This window comes from Equus caballus, chromosome 5, assembly GCF_041296265.1.
Source record: "Equus caballus isolate H_3958 breed thoroughbred chromosome 5, TB-T2T, whole genome shotgun sequence".
Lineage (NCBI taxonomy): Eukaryota > Metazoa > Chordata > Mammalia > Perissodactyla > Equidae > Equus > Equus caballus.
In genome coordinates this window covers 70740245-70758538 of record NC_091688.1, presented here as the reverse complement: position 1 = coordinate 70758538, position 18294 = coordinate 70740245, and the positions used below count along the sequence as shown (strand labels likewise).

Sequence of the window (18294 nt, the reverse complement as noted above, 5' to 3'; positions counted from 1 at the left end):
ACCCTCTGGCTTTAATTATCTTGCCTGAGATTTTTCTTCAAGAATGTCTGTCTCTAATTATGTTTAACAGTCCTGTCTTCATTCCACATTCTATCGTAATATTCTTTAGAGTTGGGACCTTTGTGTTCTTATTAAACAGAGTATTGAATCCAGCCAATGTGTTACCATCATGAAGGTTTGTAATGAAAAGGTAGGCCTTGCAAAGCACGCAGTGGCTGACTGAAACAGGGTGTTGCCTCGGCGCTGAAAGTTTCGAATGGAGTACTGCTTAGGACTTTGAGTTGGGCATTTCAGCAGGCAAATGTGCCTTCTAGGATTTAAAGATGGCACAGGTATGCCTTTCTGGTGGATAAATTCCAGTCAGAGGCTTCATTTTCAGAAGCCAATTATTTAAAGTTGTTCTTTTCATTTCTTAGAATACCTTGCCCAATAACTATTTTTGCAATGACATTCGGAGCCTCAAGTTCCTTATCTGTAAAATGGAAATATATCTGCCCTGACTTAAATAAGAGAATGTGATATAACATAATATAAATCTACAGTAGCAATGCAGAATAATGGAAATCCTGAGTTTAAATCTCAGCCCAGTAAATCATTTACTAGCTGTGTGACCTTAGGCAAGTTATGCAAATGCACTGTCTGTGTTTTCATATCTGTAAAATGTAGTCTTTATCTCTTAGGGTTATCGTGAGGATAAAATGAAATCACTTATGTTAAATGAAAAGCACAGTGATGGGCATATATAAGTACTCAATAAACATTAAGTTCTTCTGCCTTCTTTTACTCCAATAACACACAACCCTTAGCACACGCAGGATAAGAACTGAAGAACTCTCTAAAAGGTGATTCATTCCGATTCGTGAACTGTGGAAGGCGATTTAAAAAATAAATTAGGACTGTATTAACAAAAACATTAGGCTTGGCTTACCTTGCATGAAATCAATAAGGGACCTTATGCAACATGAGCAAAAACCCCACTGACATGTATTTGTTTGACCTTTACAGCTTTCCCTGAGGACCCAGAGATCAGTTTCAGTGGTCTTCTGGAGGTTGGGAAGCCAGTCACGGTCACATGTTTGGTCCGAGATGTTTACCCATTTGACAGGCTGGAGATGCATTTACTCAAGGGTGACCATCTCATGAAGAATCAGGAATTTGTAGAGGATACGGATGTCAAGGCCTTGGAAACCAAGAGTTTGGAAGTAACCTTTACTCCTACCAATGAGGATATTGGAAAAACTCTTGTTTGTGGAGCTAAATTACACATTGATGAAATTGATTTTAAGCTCAAAGAAAAGGAGACTACAAAAACATTACAAGTCTACAGTAAGTACTCACGTGATGTAGTCAGGTCTTTATGGGAACTTAGTCTTGGATGTATATGGCAATAAACTTAGCAGCTAAAGTCAAGAAGAAACTTGTTTGTAGTTTTTACTCCATTTTTATTCATTGAGAAAATAATATTTGTCAACAGCATAACTCAATGAAAAAAGAGCACTGGATTTGGGTAAGAAGACTTGAGCTTGGGTTCTGGCTCCTCTAACCGTGTAAACTTGAGTCACTCAATATCTTTATTTCCCAACCTGTAAAAGAGAATAATAATACTACCTGATTGGGGAGTAAGAAATAGGCTCAAGTGATAAAATGTTTTTAATCCTGTTTTGTAAACTCTTATAATATGCCTTGAAATATCAAGGTATGGGGATTTTACCAGGTGAGCACTTATTCTGTATGTGTGCATATGCATGTGCTCACACGTATACATGTGCATTTGGCAGACTGGACATGAGTTTTGATTGCCTCCACCCTCCCTGAGAGGGCCAGGAGATTTAAGCAGTCTTGTAGTCCTAGAATTGTGTAGAATTGGACTCTCTGTGCTCTGTTCCAGACTAAAATGCTGTGTTCTCCTCAGGACACCACATTTGAAAGGAGTATTGACAACTATAGCATGTTCAGCTGAAAGAGAATGAGATGGAAAGACTTTCATCAATATTTTGAAAAGAATAGTCAAATAGGGGATATTTTTCCTAGAGAATATAAAACTTGGGAAAGAGAGCTATAATTAAGTATTTGAAAGACAGTCATGTGGGAGAGGGATTTGATTTATTCTGTAACAGCAGGGGACTAAACTATGACCAATGTGTAAAAATTAGTTATAAAGAGGAAGATTTTCAGCTTAATAGGGAGAAAATGTTCCAATACTTAGAGCTGTCCAAAAATCAAATGGAAGTTTTGTAAGGTAGGAGATTGCCTTGTGCCATAAGTGTTGAGCCAACTTGGATGAAGACTTGGCAAGGATGCTGAGATGGGACTCTACTTATCTGGAAGATTGAACCACATTACCCAAAAGGTCTTTCTTAATTTCTGAGTATCTATGGCCATCTGAAAACACCAAACATCCAAAAAAGTAGCTGAATTAAATTAGTCAAAAACTGGATTAGCTAATTTTTATGACTCCCCAATTCTCTATACTGGTTTGGCAGAGTAAGTTTGCCAAATTTGTAAAAGCACATAAATACAGTCTGTGAGAGAAATACACCATCCTTTTTGGATCGAGACAATGCTTAGCAATTACTAATATCGTGCTCTGCCTTTTCAGTCTCACCCAGGAACACAGTTATCTCTGTGAATCCCTCCAAAAGGCTGCAGGAAGGTGGCTCCGTGACAATGACATGTTCCAGTGAAGGTCTACCAGCTCCACAGATTCTCTGGAGCAAGAAGTTAGATAATGGGAATCTACAGCTTCTTTCTGAGAACGCAACTCTCACTTTAATTGCTATGAGGATGGAAGATTCTGGAATTTATGTGTGTGAAGGAGTTAATCTGGCTGGAAGAGACAGAACACAGGTGGAATTAATTGTTCAGGGTAAGTAGAATGTGAAAAAGAATGATAAAGGTGCTGTCATTGGGATTTGAGCAATAGAAAAACAACTTTGATGCCAAAATTGCTTCCCTGAATTTTACTGATGACCCATCTGATTGTCATGTACTTTAGCACAATTATATATTCATCTTACTCATATTTCTTGGAAGTCTTTCTTCCTAGAGCTTCCATGGCTCTGCTTTTCTGATTCATTTCCATATCGCATCATTCCTTCACTGCCTCATTCCTTGCTTTTCTCTCTTCCTTCTGCCCCTTGAATATTAGTATTCTCATATTATTACATCTGATCCTCTTCACTTGGCACTCCAGACTCCCAAGATATGGACTACCATATGCTGCTTACTCCCGAATTCATGTTCCCATTCCATGTCACCAAATCCTGTCAGTTCTACCTCAAAATGATCCCTAGAATCTAGCCTCTTTTCTTCAACCTTCTTGCTATTGCTTTAGTTTATCTTGTCACTTGGACCCTTGCAAGATGTTCTTAAGTAACAACATTCATTGAACACCAGCTATATTCCAGGCAGTTTGCATGTGTTATCACTTTACATATGTTATCTGTAATCTTCAAGAAATAACTAAAAAGTATGCTATACCTATTTTACAGATGAGATGCTTAGCAATTACTAATACTGTGGTGTCTCAATGGCTCCTATTGATTATACACCTAATATTTGCTGAGAATTCTACTTTACACTTTATGTATGTTATTTTGTTAGTCTTTACCACAACCTTATGAGGTGAATAAAAACTTAGACTCAGCATAGTTCATCATTTGCCTAGAGCCAAATAGCTCATTAGTAGCATTTACTATGATCTTAACACAGGCTCATTTTAATCCAAAACTCTCTGACTTTTCAACTATAGCTCTCTGTCTTTAAATGGTCACCCTGCTATCATTCTGTCCCCAAGATAATCAATCCTACACTCTCCTACCAGAGTTATGTACCTTAGACAAAAAAAGGAGTTCATTTATATAACTTCAACCAAACCCGAATTGCATGTAAATTAAAATTCACATTTCTTAAAATAGTTGCATACAACTCTTCACAATCTGGTCAGAGACTACCTTTGCCGCTTTGTTGGTGACCTTGTACCTTGTACCTTGTACCTCTGTTCATTCCTTCTGCCTGGAATACCCTTCTCTCGCTCAGCAAAGTCTTAGCTGTCCTTCAAGACAAAGCTCATGTCAGCCTCCCAATTCCAGACTGTGCTGGACAAACCTAGTCGTTCCTCCCTTTGTGTCCAGTCAACACTTCTTATTGACGTATATTCTTCTGTTCAGTTCAACACATATTAAGAGCCCTTGACCAAGAATCCAAGAGTTGTGCTTACTGCTGGGAACAGACATGAAAAAGTTATGGCAACTGCCATAGATAATTGAAAAGTTCGTCAGTAAGAGGCAAAATAATGTATCTATTTAAGTGGGTCTTTCGATTAAACTCTAAGCTCCTTAAAGTCAGGAACTATATGTGTGTGTGTTTTAATATTTCAGTGCCTGCTACATCATAGGTGCTCAGTAAATGTTGAGTGAATAAATTGTAAACATGGGCAACACAGTTTTAAAATATGAAAACATAGAGTTTAAACTTGGATGGTTAAAAAAATAAAATTCACACTCACCATCAGCAGGTTAACTCGGATTAGCCTTCTCAAGAGACTAGGAAAGATATTACACTAATAAAAACACGTAAAGCTAATCATCCAACCTGGAATACCTCCACCCCATAATAAGCTGAATCCTCTTTCATGTGAAAAAGAAGTGCATTCTGCAGGGTAGGGAGAGTTGTTTTGCACTTTGTATCACAGGATACTAACAACCTTAAGTACGGAAGAGAGACTTGAACTTGGCCTTTCAGTTACCTATGAACTACTCCCGCAGGAGCCACCAGTTCACATGGTAACATACACAGTCACCGTAAAGAATGATCTGAGAACTGTTAATGGGCAGGAAGTGGTTCTGTTTTTAAAGTTCCCTATTCTCACACTAGCATATAAGGAATTCAGAAACTCTGGTTTTTCTGAATGATCTTTCTCTTTCAAAATGTAATAGCATATCAATTTATTGGGGTAATTTGAGGAAAGCATTCTTTAGAAGATACCACAATGTCACAATTAGACAACCCAAAAGGAGAAAAATAACTTCTGGCACAGATGAGAACCCTGCAAAATGTAGTGTATTTGGATTATTTATATGTCGAGATTTCTTTCTTCTATCTCCAGCTTGTTATTTACAAGGATGGTTTTAGTGATTTTCTGTGGAGCCTCATCTGTCACTTCAGAGTTGCCCAGCCACTCTCAGTCTCTTCAGGGGATCAGGGAGTGGAGACTTGGAATTTCCTTTCTCTCTAGATAGCAATCATCCCAAAGCAGCCTTGTGCCCAGCAGGGATAGCGCTGGCAGCCAAAGAGCCTTCCTGGGTGTATGAGATGTAGGAGTTTGCCCTCACATCTCCATTTTCAGCTCCTGAATTAATTGTAAAATATTTTTATGTTACAACGACAAATTTTAGATTCAGATTGTGTATCACTTTAATGCTTAGATTTTGACTTTGCTCGCAATGTGATTCTGGGTAACTGTCAATGGTCTAACTTTATATTGCTGGTACAGAAGCTCTAAGCACTGGTCTGTTATGGGGATTGTATCTGACTAGAAGACATTTTCTGGTAGCTTTTTTCAGTATCTCTCTTCTATCTAGTTTAATCTCCATATGAGGATGATTTGATTTAGTTGTTCGAGCAACTGAAAAGCTGGGATCTTGAATTAGACCCACCTGGCTTCAAGCCCTAATTTTGCCATTTGCAAGCTGGGTAAATTTATTTAGCATTTCTGAACCTGAGTTTCCTTAAGGAGGTAGAGGAGGAGGAGGAAGAGGAGGAGGAGAGGAGGAAAATAGGAGAAGCAGCAGAAGGAGAAAGTGAAAGAGAAGAATTAATAGCCTGAGTTCATGAAGTTGTTGTGAGGATTAAATGAGACAATAAATGTAATGTGGTTTACATAATGCTTGACACACTGGAACCTCAAATTATTTAAGCTGTTGCCCACTATTACAGGGTTTTGATAAAGCACATTTGAGCAGAGACTGAATTATTGTTATGAAAAGATGCCAATCTTTGTCTTGACAAATTTTTACCCACATTCATTCTGTTAAATGAATGAATCAACAGACTATTATGGCTTTATTCTTAAAAGACGTGGTCTCATTCCTGATGGTCCCAAGGTGGAAAGGAATAATTTGTTGGCACAGATGTTAGCTGAAAGGAGACAGAAAAAAAGATGACATACTGGAATGTGGGAAAGAAGAAAAGAATCTTATCTTTGTTTCATCTTGTTCTTTTTCCCCTAGAGAAACTGTTTACTGTTGAGATCTCCCCTGGACCCCAGATTGCTACTCAGATTGGTGACTCAGTCACGTTGACATGTCGTGTCATGGGCTGCGAGTCCCCATCTATCTCTTGGAGAACCCAGATAGACAGCCCTCTGAGTGGGAAGGTGAGGACTGAGGGGACCAAGTCCACACTGACCCTGAGCCCTGTGAGTTTTGAGAATGAACATTCTTACCTGTGCATCGTGACCTGTGGGCATAAGAAAGTGGAAAAGGAAATTAAGGTGGACCTCTACTGTAAGTGGCTTTCAGAGTTGTTTACTGTTTTTTTTTTTCATTTCCATTGGAAGAAACAGAATATAAGTGTGTGATATACAATGAGATCCATGTATTTAGAAAGGGAACTTAGCATTGTGAATGGTTCCTAAATCTCTGAACCAGAATTTTTGATGCAACTTAACTGGCCTAAATCTTAAGTATATATTGCACCTGTACATAGCATCCATAATCATTAGTTTGAGTCTTGTCAATGCTCTCCCATCATGCACTTGAATACACTACACGTTCCCTGCTTCCCATCCTGTCTCTGTGTGTATGGGGTGTACAGAAGTGATAGTGAACAAGGAGTGAGAGTCAGTACCCGTTCAGATAACAGGGTGGGGATGACTGCTGCTCAACTGCTTGAATTGAGGGTGAGGCCCAAGGCTACTGTTTTGAAGTCACATTTGGAAAGCTGATTGGCAGGAGGGGAATAAACGGGGCAATGGGGAGCAGGAGAAAGCCAAAAATGAAGACAGGGACTAAGATTGGTCATAGTGGATGGTCAGTGGCAGCAGTTCAGGTGAAAAGCAGAACGAACAGATAGCACTAGATCTCAATGTTGATTTACACACACACACACACACACACACACACGCCACTTTTTCTTGCTGTTCTTGTCACCTTAATAAAAATCCTTTATGATCTTAAATCTCAGTGAATTTGACATCGCTATAGTTCCTCAGTTTATAATGAATTAGCAATAAAATATGCTAAGTGACCACAAAATTATTTCTTTGAGAGGATTGCTCTGCCTTGTTTTATTTAGCAAAATTCAAGACAACATATTGCAGAGATTTTCCACCAGAAAACCTGCCCAAACTTGTGTTAGCCCTCAGGATTTTGATCAGAATGAGTTAGGGTATGTCCGTAAAGGGATTTGAATCTCTCAAAAGAAGGATGAATTTTATTGTGTTGTCATATTACCCAGAGTCCAGGATCTGCTGATGTAGGCACATTCTTAACAGAAATGAGAACCAGCAGTGAAGTCTTAATGCAATATGGAAATATTTGAGAACGTATCACTTTAACAACATTTTTCTTAAGGAAAAACATTTTTTAGCAAATCTACTACAAATATTGTCTGAGAAATATCTAAAACTTGCTGCCTAAACTTGGCCACTGGAAATTAAAACGTCTAAATTGAGAAGTGCCTTGTGAGTCTTATTTGATACCAAGAGACTGCACAGCTCTGTGAAACCAAGCCTGGGCTCTGAGCTCGGAGAAATACGGGTTCTCATCTCAACTCAGCAACTTGTTAGATATGATGCCTAATTAAAATCTCTTAGCCTCTATAAGTCTTAGAAGTTTTCCTAGCTATAGAATACATTCTCTATAAGTCTTTCTAGCTGTAAAACAAGTTAAATAAAAATCATTTTATCAGGCTGTTTGGAAGACTGAAATAATGAATATTAAGGTGCTAGCACATAGTAAATATTCAATACGTCGTGGCAAATAGTTAAAACATTTTAAATGTATAGTTACTAAGATGGTGGAAGCTGACGTGTCCTTCAAAAAGATCAGTCCATGTCTATCAGCAAGATTGCATCACTAAGAAAAGAAAAATAAGAAGTATAATGTTTTGATGACTTCATGTGCTAAGTATTTTTTATTAACAGCATTATTTACATTTGGTATAATAAATATTATACTTAATGTCATTATTTATACATTGGTGATCATTCTATCCAGTTGACTTAAAGCTATCATTTTGAGACCTTTGCCTTTAATAAAGATTAGTTCCATTTTTCTGTTGAATGTCATGTATAAACATCATTTTTGCTTTATATTTGCAGCGTTCCCTAGTGATCCAAAAATTGAGATGAGTGGTCTGCTAGTGGAGGGAAACCCAGTCAATGTAAGCTGCAAAGTTCCTGATGTGTATCCATTTGACCGGCTGGAGATTGAATTACTCAAGGGGGAGAGTATTATGAAGAAAAAAAACTTTTTGGAGGATGTGGATAATAAATCCCTAGAGACCAAGAGTCTGGAAATGACCTTCATCCCCACCACTGAAGATACTGGAAAAGTTCTTGTTTGTCAGGCTAAGTTACATATTGATGAAATGGAATTTGAACCCAAACAAAGGCAGAGTACACAGACACTTTATGTTAACAGTAAGTACATGTGTGATGTATCCACAATTTAATATGGATTTCTTTGTCATGTTTGCCAGGCAATAGTTAACATAAGGTTAATAGTTAAAACCTCCGGGGTTGGGGGGGGGGCCGGACATAACTGGAAAGAAATTTCAAAATAATGATTGTGATAACAAGCTACACCCAACACTTAAAACAATAACCATTTATTGGCATATGATTCTATGAGTTGGCAATCTGGCAAGAGGTCAGATAGGCAGTTCATCTGCTCAGTGAGGTATCAGATGAGCTCATTCACACATTTTCAGTCAGTTGGCAGGTCAGCAGGGAATGGCTGGCCCCAGATGGCCTCACTCACATGTCTGGAGCCCTCTCTGGGATGTGGGGGCCTCCCTTTCTCCATGTGATGTCTTACCCTCAAGGAAAGTATCCTAGGTTTAGTCACCAGAGCACAGTGTTTCAAGAGGGTGACAATGAAAGCAGCCTCTTAAGGCTTAAGTTTGGAAGTCCTACAGTATTACTTCTTCCATGTTATGTTGGTCAAAGTGAATCACAAGGCCAGTCTAGATTCAAGAGGTGGAAAAATAGGCACTTTACATAGTAGATTCAAATAATTTGTGGTCATATTTAATGTACCATAAATGTCAATACTCACTATCACTGACCATCCCTTCTTTGGTAGCAAGAGAGTTTCTACAGAACTTATTCCATTAGGAAGTATCCTTGATGTGTCCATATTCTGCTCCCTATCATTCTGTATCTGCTAAAGTAAATGAAGACAGCAACTTCCTTTGATAAAGTTATCAAGGTTTAAAAACTGTTCTAATTCACTGAATCCATAGCCCAGTTTTGCAAGATTATTAAAACTCTGTGGAACTCAGGGTATAAAAGATCAAATTAACAAGTGTCCTTACCTTTTTAGTTGCCCCTAGAGATACAACCATCTCGGTCAGCCCCTCCTCCATCCTCGAGGAAGGTAGTTCCGTGAATATGACATGCTCTAGCGATGGCCTTCCAGCTCCAAAAATCCTGTGGAGAAGGCAGCTGAATAATGGGGAGCTACAGTTTCTTTCTGAGAATACAACTCTCACCTTAATTTCTACAAAAATGGAAGATTCTGGTATTTATGTGTGTGAAGGGATTAACCAGGCTGGAAAAAGCAGAAAAGAAGTGGAATTAACTATTCAAGGTGAGCAGAGTGTGATTAATGAATTATTATTGCTAGTATTATTTCTGTTGTGTTACTGGTTTTGGACAAAGTCCTCTTTGAAAACAAAATTTTTACTAAAAAAATGTATTGAGGATTTTGAAGAGCTATGATGTTTCCTATGCGTAGAAAACTCCTGGAATAGTACCATCTCATGAAACATTCTAAGTTATTTATCCTGAAATTCTTTTAACCTCAAGTGGAATGCTAGCTCTAGGAACTGTGCCAGGACTTCCAGTTACACTTATGAGGCAATGATCATGGTGTTGAAATAAGGATGGGAAGATGTAGATATGTATTTGGAAATTACTTAGGATTAAAGCCACCATATCTGGCGGAATTGGACACTGAGTGGTAATTGTTCAAGGTGCCTGCTAGTATTTGCTTAGAAGCCTAAGAAGGCATTTAAACTTTTTGTTCTGCGACTAAGAGTAGCAGTGACCATGCCCTCTGGCTCATCAGCCTGATGGCACGGAACCACTAGAGTGGATTAAGTTATAAAATCCAGAACTGCTCTCTCCAGAATGGAGAGCCAAGACTGAGAACAAAGCAATTCCCGGTTGACAGGTTGAAGGACTATGCAGTTTTGGGCAAAATCCTGAGGTGGTCAATTTGGATTTTCCCCCATTCCTTCTCATTTGGGGTTCAAGGTCATTTTCTTCACGGGGGCTGTCATTTCCTGTCTTACCCCTTGGTATTATTTCCACTAGAGTATTAGTGACTTTCTTGTTACCTCATCTCAATGAGAATTTGCATTTTAATGGAAGAAACTTGGAAGGGCAATTCACAACCATAAAGAAAGCCGCTAGGACAGATGCCATGGTACTGTAGCCCTGTGGGGGAAAGAATCTCAAATCAAGTCACAAAATAGATGAACTTAACAGGAATCTCACTTATAAAATGGTGATATGATACCTCTTTCCATGGATTGTGTATTAATAAAGGTGTTGTATGTCAAGTACTTAGCGCAGTGCCTGGCACTTAATAAATGGTAGTTGTGGTTGTTAAGGAAAGTAAAAAAGCCATTTCTGCGCAGTTTAATTTTTTGATCTGGGAGGATCCAGCTCAAAACTCAGAAGCCTGTAAAGGCCTTTGTACTTCAAGGAAAAATTTTGCAGAACAGTGTGAAAAAAAAATTTTTTTTCAGATTTGAATTCTATAGCTGTTTATTAAACACTCGTTCTTTGTCTAGGCTAGGTAGATAATTAGATTAAGGGAGATGAGAGAAGCATAAGACATGTCTTCTTTTATTAAAAACATGATCATTTACAACAATCCATCAATGCTTGACTTCTTTACTCGCCCATCTAATTATTTAATGCAAACAGCACGAATAGCTTTTTGATAGCTATTGTTGCTGTCATTAATTAATGTGGAATTGGTTTATATTTCACTCCAATCAGAGGTGCCTTTTCAATTTTCTTTACAGTTGCTCCAAAAGACATACAACTTAGAGCTATTCCTTCTGAGAGTGTCAAGGAAGGAGACACTGTTATTATCTCCTGTACATGTGGAAATGTTCCCCAAACTTGGATAATCCTGAAGAAAAAAGCAGAGACAGGAGACACAGTACTAAAGTCCACAGGTGGTGAATATACCATCCACAAGGCCCAGTTAGAGGATGCGGGAGTATACGAGTGTGAATCTAAAAACCAAGTTGGCTTGCAATTAAGAAGTCTAACACTTGATGTTAAAGGTTAGTTAGTTTTTTGTTTTTGTTTTTTATTATTTTTATAATAGATCAGAGGTTTGGTGGATTGTAAAGAATTTCTAGTATTAGATGAGTTGGCAAATTAGATGAATTGGCAAAATGAAGGTGAATTCCATGTTGATTGTGGTTATTTCTTAATATTTGCTAAAATCATCTGCACAGCTGCTCTATCCTATGGAGTTTAGCCAGGAAATTGACATTAATCATTGGTGAGTGTAGAATTCCCGTCTGTTTTTTCAAGTTGTCGATTCATCATTGGTCTCTGAGGTCTTGCATTTCCTAAGTGTTTAAACATATTTTCAAAACTTTTCCCTGGGGCTTATAAGGAAACTAAAGAAGTAGGATTGGCACACAGAGAAAGAAGTGTTCTGTCCAGACTCTTTTCCTTCCTACCAGAAGAGAATGCCATTCTCTGAACATGGGGTAACTGCATATTTTCTGGATTGACTCTTTTCAGGATAATAATCAGCAATGGCAGTCTTGATGCTGAGCAGCATAAAAGAATCTCTAGGCTACAGAATTGCCTCCTTAAAAATCTAAGTCCCTTGTCCCTCCTGCCCTATTCTGATGGCAAGAGAGAAGGAGGGGGCAGCGGCCTCAGCAGAGAAACTTCAGGGGCCCCCTCGTCTCCTAACTCCTCTTGTGAACCCACAGTGGGATCTGTTGATCTTATTGGCATAAGCAACCTTTACGATGTCAGCCTTTACTGATGAGTCTCCCACTCCTTGTGTGCTAATAAGCTTTCATTGTGTATTGGAAGCCATACTTGGAGTGCACAAGACTGCAAACAAATGCCAACTCTTAAGAGCCTCAGGCGCTTGGCTATCAGAGTTAGCAACTACTTGCCAATGTAAAGAAAATTTAAACGTAGGTCAGAAAAATGAGTAAAAATTTTACTCATCTGGCCAAATTTCTCAAGATTGCAAGCCTTACCATATATTTTCTGTCTTCACAGTACCTCCTCGAAACACGACAATATCAATACATCCATCTAGAAATGTTAAAAAAGGGGAAAATATCACAATTACATGTAAAACTTTTAGTCATCCGCCTGCAGTGATTATCCTGAAAAGAGTTGATCTGGCCAATGAATTTACTATATGTTCAAAGAATGGAACATTTACCTTGTATCATGTCACTCAAAATGACACGGGGGTGTATGTAATCAGTGCTTCCAATGAGGTTGGGGATGATTCTGGACAGTTTGAGCTCTTAGTTATGAGTAGGTTGAAATTCACTCATTCCTGTTTTCTTTAATCCTTGGTGCCTCCACCTTTAATTAAGCCTAGTCCCAGGAAATCGGACTCCTAATAATTTTGTAATTCTGTTTGTAGTTAATGATTCTCTTTCAAAGACATATCAAAGCTTCTCCTCCACTTTTTAACTCTTTCTCTCTCACACATTGTTGTCTTTTCTAATTGCTTTACTAAATTAGTCTTACATATTTGCTGTTTTTCACTCATTACTTAAATGAATAATCAAAGAATATTAGGCACTAAGCTAACAATTCAGGTCTCAAAGCTAAATATGGTTTAAAGTAACTACATGCGAACAGAGACAAACATTTGACATCTTTCCTGGGTACTTTGAACTAGCCTTCCTTTGTATTTAGCTGAGTTTTAAAATTCATTTTGTTTTGTTTTGTTTTGGCTTGAATGTTTTCCAGTGATAGAAATGGTTGGGAGTCTTTAGGATTTTCAGTGTTTATACAGCTACTAGAAAATTGTATTTGAAGGTTGTCCTGGTAACCAACTCAGAAGCAAATTTGTGTTTTACTGCAGATGTCCGCAGGGAAAACTGAAGGCAAAAGATAATATTTATTAGGGGCCGGCCCTGTGGCATAGTGGTTAAGTTTGTGAGCTCTGCTTCCGTGGCTTGGGGTTCACAAGTTCGGATCCTGGACATGGACTCAGTACCACTTGTCTAGCCATGCTGTGGTGGCATCCCACATAAAATAGAGGAAGATTGACACAGATGTTAGCTCAGCTATGATCTTCCTCAAGCAAAAAAAGAAATATTGGCAATAGATGTTAGCTCAGGGACAATCTTCCTCACACACACACACACAAAAGTAATTTAAAAAAAGAAAGATAATATTTATTAACTTGAAAAGAAAGCAATAGGAGCAGAAATACCATTGCCCAGTATGTCCTCAATATTGACGCCTCACTATAATTATGATAACAGAAATGCCATTAAAATATTACCCATATACTTTGACTAGTTCTGCTCTAGCAAAGGAAAGTAGAAAAATGAGGCAATCATTATTATGTTTATGATGAAGTAAACATAAGTAAAGTTTACATACTTCAATAATTCGAAAAAATTGACTCCCTATCATCTGACCCTCGTGATTCTTTCTACTTGCTTGACCTCCAGTGATTAGAAACCTCTAGAGGAAATGTAGTGACCACTAAAATCAGGTCACTCATTTCTTCCAGGACTGAGACTACACGTATGCCACTTAAGGAAACTTAATACTTGGGAGATCATATGATGCTATACAAGCATAGGTATAAACAGCAACAAATCTCCAGTAAATGACATGCTATCTTCTTTAGATGTTCTCATGAGGTTAAGATGCTAAATAGTATTGCAGCTGTCAGATGAATTTTAGTAGATTAGAAAGAGTACTAATTTTAAACTTTTTGTGTACTATTACTTTCTATACCCGTTACAACTAAATGACAAAATGACACGCTGTAGAAAGAAAAAATATATATTACTATTAAAAAAAATGTTAATTGAGTACAAATACTCCAAGCAGTGAGCCAGGCACTGGCTATTTACAGTGGACCAAAGAGAACATAGACACACCTCCTTATGTAATTTACAGTCTGGAGGAGGAAACCAAATTTAATAGATAATCATACAAACAAATATTTAATTATAAGCTGTGATAAGAGCTATGAAAGTGTAGTGGGTTATAAAAGTAAATTAGGATGGAGATGTGGGTCAGAGAATGCCTCTCTGAGTAAGTAACATTTAAGCTGAAACCTGATACTATCCAAAGAACTCGTTTATCAAGACATAATATAAGTGCTGAAGAGTGATAACATGTATTAAGATGTCCCACTTCAGAGATACAAAATATGAAGTTTTCTATCTCTCTCTGAAAAAGCCATTCACAAGAATTCTTTCCCTTACTTTTTTGTATATGGGTGTTTGACTATCAAGGTTACACTCTACATGTTACAAGGATTTTCTTGGAGAATTGGTTAGTCATTTTAATTCACGGTGATCTGAGTCCTAACTCTTTATTAGATATTTATATTGCCCAAAGCAAACACTCCTCTCCAATTCCAGCTCTTGTAAATGAGCCCTAAAAAGTTAACCTCTTCCTTCCACTCTACAATTGAACCTAAATCTATTTGAATCCAAGTTTGTGGAAGCCAACAGCTGTCATCTTGAGACCTATCATGACTATAGCAAATACCACCTGATTACTTGGATAAGTTAGAGAAAGATGCATTTTGGGTCCTGTTGGTGCTTGTCGCTGCTTTGATTTACTTCTCTTTAGAGAACTAGTTGCGCTGTTAAAATAAAATATGTAATTATTATATTATTAAACAATTTCTCTTTGCACTAGACATTAATTGCATCCATTTTGTTATTTTCCAGGAAGAGAGAATAACAAGGACTATTTTTCCCCTGAACTTCTCGTGCTGTATTGTGCATCCTCCTTAATAATACCTGCCATTGGAATGATCATTTACTTTGCAAGAAGAGCCAACATGAAAGGGTCATACAGTCTTGTAGAAGCACAGAAGTCAAAAGTGTAGCTAATGTTTGAAACGTTCAACCAGAGACACTATTTATCAGTCCAAATCCTTAATATTGCTCATCATTCCATGAGGAAAACAAGCTGAGAGTCCAGATTTCCCTAAATGCAGTGAACTCTTGGAAGGCAATGGCTGCCCACCTCCCTTGCTGTGAGCAAGAAGCCAAAGGAAAACTTTCTGCCTAAAAACTAGGCACTGCCATTGAGATGTGATGGCTGGAGTAGTTCCTTGATGTGTATATACAATAACATGATCTGTACATATGTAAAATAAAACTGAGCCATAGCAACATTGCATGGAACAGCAGCACTATATAGTCAGATCTCGAAAATAATTAAACCGTGTTGTTTGGACCGATTGTTGTAACTTAATATATCTTAGGAAAATTTAACATTAATATTGACTGGCAGCTGACCTATGTCACATTTTTTATATTTTATTTCTTTTAACAAAATTTAATTCCTATAAAGTTCTCTGACAATAATTTCATGTTTTGTAAGGATGCCAGGGTTTTATACTTTTATAGGCAAATGATAAACCAAGAGGGCACTGGTTGACTTTCAGGTACTGAACACTTCAACCCGTGGTGTAATGGTTGGCTGGATTTCTCTGGATGGTACTGACATGGTACGGAGACCTGCTACGATGTTGATTCATCAGACTGTTGTGTAACTTTCCCAATGTGGCCTAAAAATGCGACTCCTTTTAATTTTCTTTTGTAAATGTTTAGTCTTTTGTACAGTAAAGTGGTAGTTTCTGGAATTGGAAGAGTTGTGTGTTTATTTATTATGAACTGCGTCTTTTAACCACGCTGTAGCTCTTTTGAAAATGGCACGTTCCAAGAAGGACGAGTTCAAATCCACAGAAATAATAAGCAGCATTTGAAGTGTGGTCCTCAGACTATTTTTATCAGAATTACCATGGGAACTTGACAAAAATTGAGATTTCTTGATGCCGAGCTAAACTATTGAACTGAAATATCCGGTTTTGTGTCCTTGGAATCTGCAATTTAAAACGTTTTTGAACATAGCATACACAAAAGTAGTGAAAGAAGATAAATATGCACATGTTAAAGAGCAACAAATGAACGCCTGTGGACCACATACCGCTGAGATCAAGAGCTAGAGCATTACAGTCCTTCAGGGCCTCTCAGATGCCACTCACTGATCGCAGCTCTCTCACTGAGCAGGAACCATTATCTTCAATTATGAACTAACCGTTCTCTTGCTTTCTTTGGAGATTTTACTCCCAAATAGGTAACCCTAAATAGAACATTATTAGATTTGCCAGGTTTTGAATTTTATATAAATATAATCAAGTGGTATATTTGTGACTTTATCCTTTCACTTAAAATTATGTTTTTTCATAATTCATACATATTGTCACGTATAGCTATAGGTCATTCATTTTTTTATTATTCTGTAGTATTCCATTATGAAATTTTGCCACATTTATCCATTCTACTATTGATGGACATTTGGGTTGTTTCCAATGTTTTCTGTAATGAACAAAGCTTCTATAAACATTGTTTTACATGATCCTGGCTAACACGTGTAAGAAGGGTGAAACAGTTTCTCTAGAATCTATACATACTAATGAAATTGCTGGATTGTGGGAAATGTACATGTTTCAGTTTATAGGGAAAGACCAACTGTTTTCTGAAGTGGCTAAAATAATTTATAGCCCTACCAGCAGTGAATAGGAGTTCCCACTATTAAACAGCTTGCCAAAATTTGGCATTGTTTATCTTTTAAAAATTTGCCTTCCTTATGGGTGTAAAATGATTTCTCATAATGTTTTAAATTTGTATTTCTCTGATTACCAGTGAAGTTGAACATCTTTTCACACATTTAAGGTCCTTTCGTGTTAGGATTATTTGAGCTGGCTCTTCTGTGAAATATCTGTACACATTTCTTTTGTTGTTTTTCTGGCGGATGGTTTCTTTTTCTCACTGATTCTTGGGAGACTTTTAAAAATCTATGTATTCTGGATACCAGTCCTTTGTTGGTTTTATGTTTTGCAAACATCATTACCCGGTTCGTGATCTATATACATCATTACCCTGTCTGTGACCTGTCTTCTCACTCTTTTTTTGGTATTTTTTGATGAATATAATTCAATTTTGGATGAGGTCAAATTTATCAATCTTTCCATTATGGCTTGTGTTTTGTATCATAATTAAGAAATCCTTTTCTATCCCAACATAGAAAATTCCATTATGCTGTTTCAAAAAAGTTTTGTAGGGGGCTGGCCCAGTGGTATAGTTGTTAACTTTGTGCACTCCACTTCGGCAGGCAGCTCAGGGTTTGCAGGCCCAGATCCTGGGCATAGACCTAGAACTGCTGGTAAAGCCATGCTGTGGCAGCATCCCACATAAAATAGAGAAAGACTGGCACAGGTGTTAGCTCAGCAACAATCTTCCTCAAGCAGAAAGAGGAAGATTGGCAACAGATGTTAGCTCAGGGCCAATCTTCCCCACACACACAAAAATGTTTTGTAGATTTACTTTTAAGTTTTTGAATATTTTTTTCACGTCAGATTGATTTTTGTATACAATACAAGATAGGCATCCAGTTTCTTCTTTTTAAGATGATAAAACAATTGTGCTTACACCATAAACACCTACGATATTTATTGAAAAACCCATTATTTCCAACCTCAGCTCTGTAATATTACTTTTGTCTTACATCAAATTTCCTGGTTCCGTTTCTGGGCTCTCTATACTGTTCTCTTAAGATACTTGTCTATCCTTGTGCTAATAATACACTATGTTAATTCATATCTGATAGGGCAAATCCCTCCAATTTGTTTTTTTCCCCAAATATACCTTGGTTAATCTAGTATTTGTACTTCCTTATAAATTTTAAAGTCATTTTATTAAGCTCCACAAAGAAAGATTGTTGAACTTTTGACTAAAATGGTGTTGAATCTACAGATCACTTTGGAGAGACTTGGCATTTTTAAAGTA

At 37.5% G+C, this 18294-nt stretch overlaps 1 protein-coding gene across 5 annotated transcripts in view; it reads left to right on the top strand.

Annotated features, from left to right (window-relative positions):
* Window positions 1-16088, top strand: part of VCAM1 (vascular cell adhesion molecule 1) — a 129285-nt gene extending 113197 nt beyond the window's left edge. For 4 of the 5 annotated variants that reach the window (XM_070266204.1, XM_070266206.1, XM_070266208.1 and 1 more), the window contains 7 exons: window positions 1006-1326; window positions 2600-2866; window positions 6231-6506; window positions 8324-8644; window positions 9549-9815; window positions 11263-11529; window positions 15166-16088. In XM_070266204.1, the coding sequence (XP_070122305.1) occupies window positions 1006-1326; window positions 2600-2866; window positions 6231-6506; window positions 8324-8644; window positions 9549-9815; window positions 11263-11529; window positions 15166-15326 (1880 nt within the window). In that variant the 3' untranslated portion in view covers window positions 15327-16088. 5 annotated transcript variants of the gene reach the window in all.
* Window positions 16089-18294: the final 2206 nt, after the last annotated feature.